Source organism: Oncorhynchus nerka, linkage group LG13 (genome assembly GCF_034236695.1).
Source record: "Oncorhynchus nerka isolate Pitt River linkage group LG13, Oner_Uvic_2.0, whole genome shotgun sequence".
In the NCBI taxonomy this organism is placed as follows: Eukaryota; Metazoa; Chordata; class Actinopteri; order Salmoniformes; family Salmonidae; genus Oncorhynchus; species Oncorhynchus nerka.
Genome location: NC_088408.1, coordinates 93,280,438 through 93,297,676, shown reverse-complemented (window position 1 = coordinate 93,297,676; position 17,239 = coordinate 93,280,438). Strand labels below are relative to the sequence as shown.

General features: G+C 46.0%; 1 protein-coding gene across 1 annotated transcript in view; it reads left to right on the top strand.

The window, feature by feature from the left end:
• Positions 1-14,812, top strand: part of LOC115121831 (amyloid-beta A4 precursor protein-binding family A member 1-like) — an 83,182-nt gene extending 68,370 nt beyond the window's left edge. The window contains exons 6-12 of the mRNA XM_065026852.1: positions 1,894-1,983; positions 2,928-3,116; positions 8,082-8,261; positions 8,339-8,551; positions 11,092-11,202; positions 12,328-12,468; positions 13,236-14,812. Coding sequence (XP_064882924.1) covers positions 1,894-1,983; positions 2,928-3,116; positions 8,082-8,261; positions 8,339-8,551; positions 11,092-11,202; positions 12,328-12,468; positions 13,236-13,307 — 996 coding nt within the window. The 3' untranslated portion in view covers positions 13,308-14,812. The remainder of the gene's footprint in view (positions 1-1,893; positions 1,984-2,927; positions 3,117-8,081; positions 8,262-8,338; positions 8,552-11,091; positions 11,203-12,327; positions 12,469-13,235) is intronic.
• Positions 14,813-17,239: the final 2,427 nt, after the last annotated feature.

Here is a 17,239-nt window from a genome sequence, read left to right as displayed (position 1 = left end):
AGTCTCTCTGTTACCTACAGAGATACTATACTGAACTAACACCAGTCTCTCTGTTACCTATAGAGATACTATACTGAACTAACACCAGTCTCTCTGTTACCTATAGAGATACTATACTGAACTAACACCAGTCTCTCTGCTACCTACAGAGATACTATACTGAACTAACACCAGTCTCTCTGTTACCTACAGAGATACTATACTGAACTAACACCAGTCTCTACTGAACTAACACCAGTCTCTACTGAACTAACACCAGTCTCTCTGCTACCTACAGAGATACTATACTGAACTAACACCAGTCTCTCTGTTACCTACAGAGATACTATACTGAACTAACACCAGTCTCTACTGAACTAACACCAGTCTCTACTGAACTAACACCAGTCTCTCTGCTACCTATAGAGATACTATACTGAACTAACACCAGTCTCTCTGCTACCTACAGAGATACTATACTGTACTAACACCAGTCTCTCTGCTACCTATAGAGATGCTATACTGAACTAACACCAGTCTCTCTGCTACCTATATAGATACTATACTGTACAGGCCAGAGTCACGCTGAAGGAAAACAACTACTCTGTCTGCAGCATTCTGAACCTCAACGCTTCTGGTTGATCAGAATCTGTAGTGCTGATGTTTTCCTTTAGTGTTATCTCTGGTAGGTGTTATCTCTCTGGTAGGTGTTATCTCTGGTAGGTGTTATCTCTCTGGTAGGTGTTATCTCTGGTAGATGTTATCTCTCTGGTAGGTGTTATCTCTTTGGTAGGTGTTATCTCTCTGGTAGGTGTTATCTCTCTGGTAGGTGTTATCTCTGGTATGTGTTATCTCTGGTAGGTGTTATCTCTCTGGTAGGTGTTATCTCTGGTAGTTGTTATCTCTGGTAGGTGTTATCTCTGGTAGGTGTTATCTCTCTGGTAGGTGTTATATCTCTGGTAGGTGTTATCTCTCTGGTAGGTGTTATCTCTCTGGTAGGTGGTATCTCTCTGGTAGGTGGTATCTCTCCAGTAGGTGTTATCTCTGGTAGGTGGTATCTCTCTGGTAGGTGTTATCTCTGGTAGGTGTTATCTCTGGTAGGTGTTATATCTCTGGTAGGTGTTATCTCTCTGGTAGGTGGTATCTCTCTGGTAGGTGGTATCTCTCTGGTAGGTGGTATCTCTCTGGTAGGTGTTATCTCTGGTAGGTGTTATCTCTCTGGTAGGTGTTATCTCTGGTAGGTGTTATCTCTGGTAGGTGTTATCTCTGATAGGTGTGGACTGTCTCTGACCTCTGTCTAGTTGTGGCATGGTAATACTGGACTAACTCTCATCAGTACTGCTCTAATACTGGACTAACTCATCAGTACTGCTCTAATACTGGACTAACTCTCACGAGTACTGCTCTAATACTGGACTAACTCTCACGAGTACTGCTCTAATACTGGACTAACTCTCAGCACTACTGCTCTAATACTGGACTAACTCTCATCAGTACTGCTCTAATAATGGACTAACTCTCATCAGTGCTGCTCTAATACTGGACTAACTCATCCTTACTGCTCTAATACTGGACTAACTCATCAGTACTGCTCTAATACTGGACTAACTCTCACGAGTACTGATCTAATACTGGACTAACTCTCAGCACTACTGCTCTAATACTGGACTAACTCTCATCAGTACTGCTCTAATAATGGACTAACTCTCATCAGTACTGCTCTAATACTGGACTAACTCAGCAGTACTGCTCTAATACTGGACTAACTCATCAGAACTGCTCTAATACTGGACTAACTCTCATCAGTACTGCTCTAATACTGGACAAACTCTCATCAGTACTGCTCTAATAGACTCGATGCTCATTTGCCCTGTTCTGTCTCTTTCTGTGTCCCTGTCTCTGTGTGTCTCTAAGCAGACTCCAGAGGGAGAGGCCCAGCCCATGACAGAGGTTGATCTCTTCATCTCCACCCAGAGGATCAAAGTCCTCAATGCTGACTCACAGGTACTCTTTCTCTCTCTCTCTCTCTCTCTCTCTCTCTCTGTCTCTGTCTCTGTCTCTGTCTCTCTCTCTCTCTCTCTCTCTCTCTCTCTCTCTCTCTCTCTCTCTCTCTCTCTCTCTCTCTCTCAGTCTCTCTCTCTGTCTCTCTCTCTCTCTCTCTCTCTCTCTCTCTCTCTCTCTCTCTCTCTCTCTCTCTCTCTCTCTCTCTCTCTCTCTAAGCTGAATATTGATACCTACAGAAACCTGAAAACCTTCTCCTCTATCTATGTCCAGGAGACCATGATGGACCCCTGACCCTATCACTCCTAACCCCTGACCTCAAACCTTCTACTCTATCTATCTCCATGATGGACCCCTGACCCTATCACTCCTAACCCCTGACCCTAACCCTCCTCTATCTATCTCCATGAGACCATGATGGACCCCTGACCCTATCACTCCTAACCCCTGACCCTAACCCTCCTCTATCTCCAGGAGACCATGATGGACCCCTGACCCTATCACTCCTAACCCCTGACCCTAACCCTCCTCTATCTCCAGGAGACCATGATGGACCCCTGACCCTATCACTCCTAATCCCTGACCCTAACCCTTCTCCTCTATCTCCAGGAGACCATGATGGACCCCTGACCCTATCACTCCTAACCCCTGACCCTAACCCTCCTCTATCTCCAGGAGACCATGATGGACCCCTGACCCTATCACTCCTAACCCCTGACCCTCCTCCTCTATCTATCTCCAGGAGACCATGATGGACCCCTGACCCTATCACTCCTAACCCCTGACCCTAACCCTCCTCTATCTCCAGGAGACCATGATGGACCCCTGACCCTATCACTCCTAACCCCTGACCCTAACCCTCCTCTATCTCCAGGAGACCATGATGGACCCCTGACCCTATCACTCCTAACCCCTGACCCTGACCCTCCTCCTCTATCTATCTCCAGGAGACCATGATGGATCACACCCTGAGGACCATCTCCTACATCGCTGACATCGGCAACATCGTGGTTCTGATGGCGAGACGCCGTATACCCCGCCCAGACTCAACGGACAGTGTGGAGGCGTCTGAACCTGACCAGGAGGAGAAACAAAGCCAGTACAAGATGATTTGTCACGTTTTCGAGTCGGAGGATGTGAGGATCTCTCTTTACCCTTACTCTCTAACATCTGTCTAATCATCTCTGTCTCCCTCTCTCTCTCTCTCTCTCTCTCTCTCTCTCTCTCTCTCTCTCTCTCTCCCTCTCAACCTCTCCCTATCTCTCCCTCTCTCTCCCTCTCTCTATCTCTCCCTCTCTCTCCCTATCTCTCCCTCTCTCTCTCTCTCCCTATCTCTCTCTCTCTCTCCCTCTCAACCTCTCCCTATCTCTCCCTCTCTCTCTCCCTCTCTCTCCCTCTCTCTCTCTCTCTCTCTCTCTCTCTCTCTCTCTCTCTCTCAATTCAATTCAATTCAATTCAAGGGCTTTATTGGCATGGGAAACATGTGTTAACATTGCCAAAGCAAGTGAGGTAGACAACATACAAAGTGAATATATAGGGTGAAAAACAACAAAAATTAACAGTAAACATTACACATACAGAAGTTTCAAAACAGTAAAGACATTACAAATGTCATATTATATATATATACAGTGTTTTAACAATGTACAAATGGTTAAAGGACACAAGATAAAATAAACAAGCATAAATATGGGTTGTATTTACAATGGTGTTTGTTCTTCACTGGTTGCCCTTTTCTTGTGGCAACAGGTCACACATCTTGCTGCTGTGATGGCACACTGTGGTATTTCACCCAGTAGATATGGGAGTTTATCAAAATTGGATTTGTTTTCGAATTCTTTGTGGATCTGTGTAATCTGAGGGAAATATGTCTCTCTAATATGGTCATACATTGGGCAGGAGGTTAGGAAGTGCTCAGTTTCCACCTCATTTTGTGGGCAGTGAGCACATAGCCTGTCTTCTCTTGAGAGCCAGGTCTCTCAATAGCAAGTCTATGCTCACTGAGTCTGTACATAGTCAAGGATTTTCTTCATTTTGTGTCAATCACGGTGTTCAGGTATTCTGCCACAGAGTATTCTCTGTTTAGGGCCAGATAGCGTTCCAATTTGCTTTGTTTTTTTGGTTGATTCTATATGTAACGGATGTGAAACGGCTAGCTAGTTAGCGGTGGTGTGCGCTAAATAGCGTTTCAATCGGTGACGTCACTTGCTCTGAGACCTTGAAGTAGTGGTTCCCCTTGCTCTGCAAGGGCCGCGGCTTTTGTGGAGTAATGGGTAACGATGCTTCGTGGGTGACTGTTGTTGATGTGTGCAGAGGGTCCCTGGTTCGCGCCCGGGTATGGGCGAGGGGAGTGACACAGAGTGTCAAATAGTTATCTTTTTGCTTTCTCATAATTTGGTCTAAATGTGTGTCTGTCCTGGGGCTCTGTGAGGTCTCTTTGTGTTTGTGAAGAGTCCCAGAACCAGCTGGCTGAGGGGACTCTTCTCTAGGTTAATATGTCTGTAGATGAGGGCTTTGTGGTGGAATGTGTGGGCATCACTTTGTTTTAGTTGGTTGTAGAATTGAACAGCTTTTTTTTATGGGATGTTGATAACTAGTGGGTGTAGTCCTACTTCTGCTCTGCTGGCATTGTTTGGGGTTTGCGTTGTACACAAAGTATATTTTTTGCAGAGTCTCAATTGTGTGTGTGTCCCATTTTGTGAATTCTTGGTTGGTGAGCGGACCCCAGACCTCACAACCACAAAGGGAAATGGGCTCTATGACCGATTCAAGTATTTTTAGTCAGATCCTAATTTGGATGTTGAGTTTTATGTTCCTTTTGATGGTATAGAATGCCCTTCTTGCCTTGTCTCTCAGATCGTTCACAGCTTTGTGGACGTTACCTGTGGTGTTGATGTTTAGGCCGCGGTAGGTATAATTATTTGTGTGCTCTAGGGCAACGGTGTCTAGGTAGAAATTATATTTGTTGTCTTGTCTACTAGACCTTTTTTGGAACACCATTATTTTTGTCTTACTGAGATTTACTGTCAGGGCCCAGGTCTGACAGAATCTGTGCAGAAGATCTAGGTGCTGCTGTATAGGCCCTCCTTGGTTGGTGACAGAAGCACCAGATCATCAGCAAACAGTAGACATTTGACTGCAGATTCTAGTAGGGTGAGGCTGGGTGCTGCAGACCTTTCTAGTGCCCGCGCCAATTCATTGATATACAGTATATCACAAAAGTGAGTACACCCCTCACATTTTTGTAAATATTTGAGTATACCTTTTCATGTGACAACACTGAAGAAATGACACTTTGCTACAATGTAAAGTAGTGAGTGTACAGCTTGTATAACAGTGTAAATTTGCTGTCCCCTCAAAATAACTCAACACACAGCCATTAATGTCTAAACCACTGGCAACAAAAGTGAGTACACCCCTAAGTGAAAATGTCCAAATTGGGCCCAAAGTGTCAATATTTTGTGTGGCCACCATCATTTTCCAGCACTGCCTTAACCCTCTTGGGCATGGAGTTCACCAGAGCTTCACAGGTTGCCACTGGAGTCCTCTTCCACTCCTCCATGACCACATCACAGAGCTGGTGGATGTTAGAGACCTTGCAGTCCTCCACCTTCCGTTTGAGGATGCCCCACAGATGCTCAATAGGGTTTAGGTCTGGAGACATGCTTGGCCAGTCCACCACCTTTACCCTCAGCTTCTTTAGCAAGGCAGTGGTAGTCTTGGAGGTGTGTTTGGGGTCGTTATGTTGGAATACTGCCCTGCAGCCCAGTCTCTGAAGGGAGGGGATCATGCTCTGCTTCAGTATGACACAGTACATGTTGGCATTCATGGTTCCCTCAATGAACTGTAGCTCCCCAGTGCCGGCAGCACTCATGCAGCCCCGGACCATGACACTCCCACCACCATGCTTGACTATAGGCAAGACACACTTGTCTTTGTTCTCCTCACCTGGTTGCCGCCACACACGCTTGACACCATCTGAACCAAATAGGTTTATCTTGGTCTCATCGGACCACAGGACATGGTTCCAGTAATCCATGTCCTTGGTCTGCTTGTCTTCAGCAAACTGTTTGCATCTTGAGAAGAGGCTTCCTTCTGGGACGACAGACATGCAGACCAATTTGATGCAGTGTACGGCGTATGGTCTGAGCACTGACAGGCTGACCCCCCACCCCTTCAACCCTCTCTCTCTCTCTCTTGTCACGAACCGGCTCAAAGCCCGTAACAAAGGGAGACAACGTGGAGATAAGGAGTAGCAAAATATATATTTATTAACTAAAGCAACTAAAGCAACTAAGTATAATATACAATGGTGTGTGTAATCAGTAATCAGTAGTGTTTTGCATGCATGAATGTGATAATGCAGGGTGTTGAAAGGTGCCAAAGCAAACAAACAAAAGGCCACCAAGAACCACAACACAATCTACAAAAGGTGTCTGCATGGAGAGAGTCTCCTCCATGAATGTGGAAGAGGTCTATTTATCCTGGGAGACACCTGGCTCAGGTGTTTCCCATGTAGCTGACGACCCTCTCAACTCCGCCCACTGGCATCCTAATAAGGAAACAAGAACAAAGACAGAATACGGCAGACAGAGTGGGAGGGTCGTCACACTCTCTCTCTCTGTCTCTCTCTCTCTCGCTCTCTCTGTCTCTCTCTCTCTCTCTGTCTCTCTGTCTCTCTCTCTCTCTCTCTCTCTCTCTCTCTCTCTCTCTCTCTCTCTCTCTCTCTCTCTCTCTCTCTCTCTCAATACAGAGTGGGACTCAGGGAAAATGAAGCATTAATAAGGAATATGTCTGTACTGTAGAGGTTATTTCTGATAGCCTTGATAATACTGGAGCAGATATATGTATCAAAAGATCTCTTGTTTTTGGATCCACTTTTTATCCACTTATGTTGTCAATAATCAAAAATATGGTATTTTCGTCTGTTTGAAGCTTGTGTTCAATGAGGATGACAGATCTATAACTCACATTTATATGTGAATTTGTTCGTGTTGCCAAGAAGTTACATATTGCAGCTTTAAATGATCCCTTTCCCTTTCTCTTTCTTTCCCTTTCTCCCTCCCTCCATCTCTTCCTCTATTCTCCCTCCCTCCATCTCTTCCTCTATTCTCCCTCCCTCCATCTCTTCCTCTCTCCTCCCTCCATCTTTCTCTTCCTCTCCCCTCCCTCCCTCCCTCCCTCCCTCCCTCCCTCCCTCCCTCCCTCCCTCCATCTCTTCCTCTCTCCTCCCTCCCTCCATCTTTCTCTTCCTCTCTCCTCCCTCCCTCCATCTTTCTCTTCCTCTCTCCTCCCTCCCTCCCTCCATCTCTTCCTCTCTCCTCCCTCCCTCCCTCCATCTCTTCCTCTCTCCTCCCTCCATCTTTCTCTTCTCTCTCTCTACCTCTCTACCTTGATTCCCTCCCTCCATCTCTTCCCCCCTCCCTCCATCTCTTCCTCTCTCATCCCTCCCTCCATCTTTCTCTTCCTCTCTCCTCCCTCCCTCCCTCCCTCCATCTCTTCCTCTCTCCTCCCTCCCTCCATCTTTCTCTTCCTCTCTTCTCCCTCCCTCCATCTCTTCCTCTCTCCTCCCTCCCTCCATCTTTCTCTTCCTCTATTCTCCATCTTTCTCTTCCTCTATTCCCCCTCCCTCCATCTCTTCCTCTCTCCTCCCTCCCTCCATCTTTCTCTTCCTCTCTCTCTACATTGATTCCTTCCCTCCATCTCTTCCTCTCTCCTCCCTCCCTCCATCTTTCTCTTCCTCTCTCTCTACATTGATTCCTTCCCTCCATCTCTTCCTCTCTCCTCCCTCCCTCCATCTTCCTCTCCTCTCTCTCTACCTCTCTACATTGATTCCTTCCCTCCATCTCTTCCTCTATTCTCCCTCCCTCCCTCCATCTCTTCCTCTCTCCTCCCTCCCTCCTTCCATCTCTTCCTCTCTCCCTCCCTCCATCTATTCCTCTCTCCTCCCTCCCTCCATCTTTCTCTTCCTCTCTCTCTACCTCTCTACATTGATTCATTCCCTCCATCTCTTCCTCTATTCCCCCTCCCTCTATCTTTCTCTCACTTTCCCTATCCCTCTCCCCTCACTGCCCCCCCCACCTCTTGCTTTCCCTCTCCAGGCCCAGCTGATAGCCCAGTCTATAGGCCAGGCCTTCAGTGTGGCGTACCAGGAGTTCTTGAGGGCCAATGGCATCAACCCAGAGGATCTGAGTCAGAGAGAATACAGTGATCTGCTCAACACTCAGGACATGTACAATGATGACCTCATACACTTCTCCAAGTCTGAGAACTGTAAAGATGTGAGTCTGTCAGTCACTGAGCGCATACACACACACACACACACGCACACACACACTTATTGGTTGTGTCTCCCCAGGTTTACATTGAGAAGCAGAAGGGTGACATCCTGGGCGTGGTGATTGTGGAGAGTGGGTGGGGCTCCATCCTGCCCACAGTCATCATCGCCAACATGATGCATGCTGGTCCATCTGAGAAGTCTGGTCTTCTGAACATCGGAGACCAGATCATGTCTATCAACGGGACCAGTCTGGTAGGACTACCGCTGTCTACCTGCCAGACTATCATTAAGGTATCTATCTATCCCTCCCTCTCCCCTCTATCTCTCTCTCTCTCCTCCATCCCTCTATCTCTCTCTCCTCCATCCCTCCCTCTCCCCTCTATCTCTCGCTCTCCTCCATACCTCTCTCTCTCTCTCTCCTCCATCCCTCTATCTCTCTCCCTCCATCAACAGGACCAGTCTGGTAGGACTACCCCTGTCTACCTGCCAGACTATCATTAAGGTATCTATCTATCCCTCCCTCTCCCCTCTATCTCTCTCTCTCTCCTCCATCCCTCTATCTCTCTCTCCTCCATCCCTCTCTCCCCCCCCTCATCCCTCTCTCTCTCCTCCATCCCTCCCTCTCCCCTCTATCTCTCTCTCTCCTCCATCCCTCTCTCTCTCTCCTCCATCCCTTCCTCTCCCCTCTATCTCTCTCTCATCCATTCCTCTATCTCTCTCTCCTCCATCCCTCCCTCTCCCCTCTATCTCTCGCTCTCCTCCATACCTCTCTCTCTCTCCTCCATCCCTCTATCTCTCTCTCCTCCATCCCTCCCTCTCCCCTCTATCTCTCGCTCTCCTCCATACCTCTCTCTCTCTCCTCCATCCCTCTATCTCTCTCCCTCCATCAACAGGACCAGTCTGGTAGGACTACCCCTCTCTACTTGCCAGACCATTATTAAGGTATCTATCTATTCCTCCCTCTCCCCTCTATCTCTCTCTCCTTCCCCTCTCTCTCTCTCTCTCCTTCCCCTCTCTCTCTCTCTCTCCTTCCCCTCTCTCTCTCTCTCCTTCCCTCTCTCTCTCTCCTCCCCCCTCTCTCTCCTCCCCCTCTATCTCTCTCCTCCCCTCTCTCTCACTCTCCTCCCCCTCTCTCTCACACTCCTCCCCCTCTATCTCTCTCCTCCCCTCTCTCTCTCCTCCCCCTCTATCCCTTTATTTCTCTCTCCTCCCCCTCTATCTCACTCTCCTTCCCCTTTATTTCTCTCTCCTCCCCCTCTATCTCGCTCTCCTTCCCATTTATTTCTCTCTCCTCCCCCTCTATCTCGCTCTCCTCTAACTTTATCTCTCTCTCCTCCCCCTCTATCTCGCTCTCCTCTACCTTTATCTCTCTCTCCTCCCCCTTTATCTTTCTCTCCTACCCCTCTCTCTTTCTCCTTCTCCAACACTCTCTTTCTCTGGTGAGACTACCGCTGTCTACCTAGTGGGTAGAAAAGGACACACACCCCTCTGTTTATCTATTTTTTCTGAATATCTCTCCTTCCTTTCAAAGCCGCGGGAAGTAGGGGGGCTGAGGGTACCGTCTTATAAATCACAATTTAAAAAATATTAAAACCCCCCCACCCCAAAACATGTTCCCGCAGCCTTCCTTTATTGATCAGCTCTCTCTTTCCTCGCTCTCTCTGTACACTCTCATTCTCTCTCTTTCGTCGCTCTCTCTGTACACTCTCATTCTCTCTCTTTCCTCGTTATCTCTGTACACTCTCATTCTCTCTCTTTCCTCGCTATCTCTGTATACTCTCATTCTCTCTCTTTCCTCGTTATCTCTGTACACTCTCATTCTCTCTCTTTCCTCATTATCTCTGTACACTCTCATTCTCTTTCTTTCCTCGCTATCTCTGTACGCTCTCATTCTCTCTCTTTCCTCGCTCTCTCATTCTCTCTCTTTCCTCGCTCTCTCATTCTCTCTTTCCTCGCTCTCTCTGTACACTCTCATTCTCTCTTTCCTCGCTCTCTCTGTACACTCTCATTCTCTCTCTTTCCTCGTTATCTCTGTACACTCTCATTCTCTCTCTTTCCTCGTTATCTCTTACAGAAAGTTTTCTCATTCTCTCTCTTTCCACAGCCAACATCTACAGTGCCTTCATTCTCATCTTTCCTCTGTTAGGGTCTCTGTCACTCTCCTTGCAGGGTCTGAAGAACTCAGTCTCCTCAAGCTGAACTCTGTCCTCCCTCTCATTCTCTCTCTTTCGACCTGACCTCAGATACCTCTGTACAATGGCATTGTCTCTCCATGGAGACCATGTGTTGTCTAGAGATGTCATGAGCCCCAAACTTACTGGGCACTTGACTTTGTTTGCTTTGAGATCATCATTTTGTTTCTTTCTCGTATCTCTGTACTGTACACTCTCATTCTCTCTCTTTCCTCGCTCTCTCTGTACACTCTCATTCTCTCTCTTTCCTCGCTCTCTCTGTACACTCTCATTCTCTCTCTTTCCTCGCTCTCTCTGTACACTCTCATTCTCTCTCTTTCCTCGGTCTCTCTGTACACTCTCATTCTCTCTCTTTCCTCGCTCTCTCTGTACACTCTCATTCTCTCTCTTTCCTCGCTCTCTCTGTACACTCTCATTCTCTTTCTTTCCTCGCTCTCTCTGTACACTCTCATTCTCTTGTAATGGCGTTTTCTCTTTTACGTAAGAAAGTGAATTCCAAGGACAGTACACACAGCCAACATCTACAGTGCCTTCAAACTGAACATCTCTCACCTCTGTTAGGGTCTGACTCCTGTCTCTCCTGTACTGTATACTGTGCTGTGAACTGTGTCTGTGTGTACTGTATCCTCTCCTGTGCAGGGTCTGAAGAACCAGTCTCGTCAAGCTGAACATGTAGGTGTCCTGTGTAACCACGGACTCAGACGACCTGACCTCAGATACCAGCTGGGCTTCAGCGTACAGAATGGCATTGTGGGTATCGCCATGGAGACCATGTGTTGTCTAGTGATGTCATGAGCCCCAAACTTACTGGGCACTTGACTTTGTTTGCTTTGAGATCATAACATTTTGTTTGTTTGTGTATACTGTGTACTGTATACTGTGTACTGTATACTGTGTACTGTGTACTGTGTACTGTATACTGTGTACTGTGTACTGTGTACTGTGTACTGTGTACTGTACTGTGTACTGTATACTGTGTACTGTGTACTGTGTACTGTGTACTGTATACTGTGTACTGTGTACTGTGTACTGTGTACTGTGTACTGTGTACTGTATACTGTGTACTGTATACTGTGTACTGTATACTGTGTACTGTGTACTGTAGTGGCAACCCTTTAAGTGATGGACTCATGCTTTTGCTGAAACTGAATAGATGAATTTTAGTTCAATTTAAGCTCTGCTCCAGCCTTTCATATTATCTTAAAGGCCCAGTGCAGTCGAAAACATGATTTACCTGTGTTTTATATATGTTTACACACTATGAGGTTGGAATAATAATGTGACGTGAAAATTATGATAATACCCTTTTAGAGTAAGAGCTGTTTGAAAAGACCGCCTGAAATTTCAGCCTGTTTTGGTGGGATGGAGTTTTGGCCTGCCTGGTGACATTACCAGACTGTAAATTAGTTAACAGACCAATAAGAAAGAGTTCCAAACCTATCTGCCAATAACAGCCCCCCCCCACACACACACACACACACTTTGACCACACCCAGACAGTCCAAGCAAAATTCTTGTTTGAGAAATTCCTCTTTGCTAAAAAGCAATTTAGGTTTCTTTTTGACCATTTTAATTGAAAACAATCACAGTAAGGTACTTAACTATTACCCAGAAGTGATTTGATATTGAGATTTTTAAAAACGGCTGCATTGGACCTTTAAGCTGAATGTCTGATTGGCTGAAATTCTGAATGGCTGAATGTCTGAATGTCTGAATGGCTGAATATCTGAATGTCTGAATGTCTGAATGGCTGAATGGCTGAATATCTGAATGTCTGAATGGCTGAATAGCTGAATGGCTGAATGGCTGAATGGCTGAATGTCTGAACGTCTGAATGTAATAGTCTTTTATGGACCTTCTCCTCCACACTAACAGATCTGCAGCCTTATGCGAGGGGGCATCGCTGAGAGGGGAGGAGTCAGGGTTGGCCACCGCATCATCGAGATCAACAGCCAGAGCGTAGTGGCCACACCCCACGAGAAGATTGTCCACATCCTGTCCAACGCCGTGGGAGAGGTGAGGTCACAGGGCAAATGTCCTCCTGTGCTTCTAACCCTAGAATATGTTACCAGAGATAAACCAGACTTGTATGAATGGGTTATTACTGTCTCAGCTTATCAAAGCATTCCAGTTTCGCTGCTAGACCTTCAACTATTGTTGGGCTAGGGTTGGGGTTGAGGTTAGGGTTGAGGTTAGGGTTGAGGCTAGTGTTGACACTAGGGTTAGGGTTGAGGTTAAGGTTGAGGCTAGGGTTGAGGTTAGGGTTGAGGCTAGGTTTGAGGTTAGGGTTGAGGCTAGGGTTAGATTTGAGGTTAGGGTTGAGGTTAGGGTTGAGGTTAGGGTTGAGGGTTAGGGTTGAGAGTAGGGTTAGAGTTGAGGTTTAGAGTTAGGGTTAGAGTTGAGGGTTAGGGTTGAGGCTAGGGTTAGAGTTGAGGGTTAGGGTTAGGGTTGAGTCTAGGGTTAGAGTTGAGGGTTAGGGTTAGGGTTAGAGTTGAGGGTTAGGGTTCAGGGTTAGGGTTGAGGTTAGTTTGAGGGTTAGGGTTGAGGGTTAGGGTTGAGGGTTAGGGTTGAGGTTAGGGTTGAGGGTTAGGAGTGAGGCTAGGGTTAGGTTAGGGGTTTGAGGCTAGGGTTTAGGGTTAGGATTGATGCTAGTGTTTAGGGTTAGGATTGAGGCTAGGGTTTAGGGTTAGGATTGAGGCTTGGGTTAGGGTTAAGATTCATAACTATGATCAGCATGACTCTTCACCTCTGACTTTCTCTCTCTTTCTCTCTCTGTTCCACAGATCCACATGAAGACGATGCCAGCTGCCATGTACCGCTTGCTAACTGCCCAGGAGCAACCCGTTTACATCTAGAACCGACCTCACCTTCTGACTCTATCCTGACCCCTGACCCCCAGCATCACTGCACCCTCTGTGTGTGAGGCAATTCCTCCCCCTCTCCCCAAACCCCAGCTCACCATTGGAGAATGAAGCTTATATAGCCTTATGAGTGGACCTATCATGTGCTCTGGATTACTCTCCAATCCGATTGTTTTGCTGTGGAGAGTAGAGGTACCAGACAGCTTGTTCAAGCCCCTCCCATGTCTCTCTCTCTCTCTCTCTCTCTCTCTCTCTCTCTCTCTCTCTCTCTGTCTCTCTGTCTCTCTGTCTCTCTCTCTCTCTCTCTCTCTCTCTCTCTCTCTCTCTCTCTCTCTCTCTCTCTCTCTCTGCACTCATCTGATATGTTAGGGTTACCTCTGTGTTCTCCCACAACACAAATAAGAAGAGAAGGAGTGTGAAACCTGCTGATTAACAAGTGTTACCACTCTGAACAACCAATCACATATTCTTCCTCATAACATTCCACACCTTCCAGCTAACATTAACGAGAGTCGAGGCAGAGGATGAAAGACTCTGGTAGGTCACCAGAACAGATGAAGAAAACTAATCGTTCCCAACTTTCCAACTTTAGTTTTTCCCTTTCTTTTGTCTCCAGTATGTTTTTATGGCTGAGATTTGGGCTGATTTATCCAGCATTCCAAGCTGCTTTCTCTCTTCTCTACGCCCAGACATCTGTTATTGTCTGAACTCATCTCATCCAGAGGAGGTACACTATCAATCAAATTCAATCTAATGTATTTCTAAAGCCCTTCTTACATCAGCTGATGTCTCAAAGTGCTGTATAGAAACCCAACCTAAAACCCCGAACAGCAAACAATGTAGATGTAGAAGCACTACACCCACTCAATGATTTACAACCTTCAAAGGAATCCATGTTCCCTTACAAAAACATACACGTTGTCCAGGAAAACCAGTTCTACAAGCCCGGAGACTCGGCGCGGCTCCAGTCACGTGCACGGCTGATATTGGTCTATTCACATTCTCACGTGCACTGTTTATTTCCACCCTGGGAAGAGCAGGGGAAGAACTGGATCATCAAACCGCCATATGCCAGAAAAGTTTAACAACATTAAGGATTTTACAGGCACTCTGACCGGTGCTACGTGATGTATTCCATCCAAAGCCATGTATATTCTGAATATAATATATGGCTTTGTCTTGTCTGAAGGAGCAACAGGGAGTGATGGGTTTTGTCTTGTCTGATGGAGCAACAGGGAGTGATGGGTTTTGTCTGGTCTGATGGAGCAACAGGGAGTGATGGGTTTTGTCTGGTCTGATGGAGCAACAGGGGGTGATGGGTTTTGTCTGGTCTGATGGAGCAACAGGGGGTGATGGGTTTTGTCTGGTCTGATGGAGCAACAGGGAGTGATGGGTTTTGTCTGGTCTGATGGAGCAACAGTGGGTGATGGGTTTTGTCTGGTCTGATGGAGCAACAGGGGGTGATGGGTTTTGTCTGGTCTGATGGAGCAACAGGGGGTGATGGGTTTTGTCTGGTCTGATGGAGCAACAGGGGTGATGGGTTTTGTCTGGTCTGATGGAGCAACAGGGGGTGATGGGTTTTGTCTGGTCTGATGGAGCAACAGGGGGTGATGGGTTTTGTCTGGTCTGATGGAGCAACAGGGGGTGATGGGTTTTGTCTGGTCTGATGGAGCAACAGGGGGTGATGGGTTTTGTCTGGTCTGATGGAGCAACAGGGGGTGATGGGTTTTGTCTGGTCTGATGGAGCAACAGTGGGTGATGGGTTTTGTCTGGTCTGATGGAGCAACAGGGGGTGATGGGTTTTGTCTGGTCTGATGGAGCAACAGGGGGTGATGGGTTTTGTCTGGTCTGATGGAGCAACAGGGGGTGATGGGTTTTGTCTGGTCTGATGGAGCAACAGGGGGTGATGGGTTTTGTCTGGTCTGATGGAGCAACAGGGGGTGATGGGTTTTGTCTGGTCTGATGGAGCAACAGGGGGTGATGGGTTTTGTCTGGTCTGATGGAGCAACAGGGAGTGATGGGTTTTGTCTTGTCTGATGGAGCAACAGGGAGTGATGGGTTTTGTCTGGTCTGATGGAGCAACAGGGAGTGATGGGTTTTGTCTGGTCTGATGGAGCAACAGGGGGTGATGGGTTTTGTCTGGTCTGATGGAGCAACAGGGGGTGATGGACTGTCTTTGTGCCTCCTGGGAAAACGGGTTGTAGCTGAATAATGTAGTACGATAGTTCACCAGGGTTTCTGCTGAAACAGAACACATCCATCTAAATCAAATCAAATCAAATGTATTTGTCACATACACATGGTTAGCAGATGTTAATGCGAGTGAAGCGAAATGCTTGTAATCAGAGGATAGATAGCAGAAGAGATTCCCCAGACTGAAGCACCAAGTTAAGCGTCTTCATTTTTGTTATTCTGAAAATTGGATTAGATTGTGCACCAAACTGAAGTTAGGGTTAGGATTAGACTGTGTTACAATACCAACTAAAACGTTCAATGATATTATTTTGTATTTTATTTTGTAATGGAGAAATGTACATTCCACTGTCTTATTTAATAGACACAATTTGTTTTTATTTAGTCTTGAATTTGATCTGCAGTATTTATGCGAGACCATATTGTAATTGTGTTCATAGTACATAACATATTATAGTACATTGCATTTAGATCTCAATCTTTATACTTGAAGGATGCTCATCATAGTACAGGAAATGGGCTATTATTTTTTTATTTTTTCAAAAACACATAATTTATGCTTTTATTTTTAGATGTAATTTTGTTATCTGGCAGATGTGATGAATTGAAGGTACTTTGAATCAACATAATCTCCCAGTTCTCTGGTGTACTTTTATTCACCAATGATCAGTGATCTGCTGCATGAAGGGGCTAGACTACAAGGGGTTAAATAGGCTACAGCAGGGCTCCCCAACTGGCGGCTCGCGGTTCATTTTACTTGGCCACCCAGGTTTTCCACATCAACATTTTTATTTATTTATATACACTACCGATCAAAAGTTTGGACACACCTACTCATTCAAGGGTTTTTCTTCATTTTTACTATTTTCTACATTGTAGAATAATAGTGAAGACATCAACACTATGAAATAACACATATGGGATCATGTAGTAACCAAAAAAAGTGCTAAACAAATCTAAATATATTTGAGATTCTTCAAATATCCACCCTTTGCCTTGATGACAGCTTTGCATACTCTTGGCATTCTATCAACCAGCTTCACCTGGAATGCTTGTCCAACAGTCTTTAAAGAGTTCCCACATATGCTAAGCACTTGTTGGCTGCTTTTCCTTCACTCTGCGGTCCGACTCATCCCAAACCATCTGTAGTGGCGTCCTTTCCTCTTTACCTTAGCCACTGCCCTAGCCTGAAGCGGGGTTGTTTCGTACGCATACAGTTCACACTCAAGGTTTCTAAACGGCCAAATATTCAATGAGATCCAGGGATATGGTGCAACAAAAAGGTTTATTCTTCTTATATCTAACAAAAAAAAAAGATTCTCCAATCAACTTAAATCAGAGATTACTTGACATGGAAAATACATAATATGACCTGTTTGTAAGTCTGTATGGTCAAAAAACTATACCGCTCCCGCGTCTAGCAGGGACTCTCCCCTCCCAAAGGCCCAACTTCCTGTTTTTATCCTAACACACCTACCACAGTACAATGAATGGGCAAGAGGCGGGGCCAAAAACTGAATTACACTAACAACAAATGAATATATCTCAGTCAGGTAAATATAAATCATAAAGGTACGTACCTAATATTTCATCATGTACATTAATATTTAATATATTTACACAAATGTACATGGAGCTCTGTATGTTCTGTATTTTATACAAATATGTCCAAATCGTCTCTAACACCATCTCAGTTTGGTTGAGGTCGGGGGATTGTGGAGGCCAGGTCATCT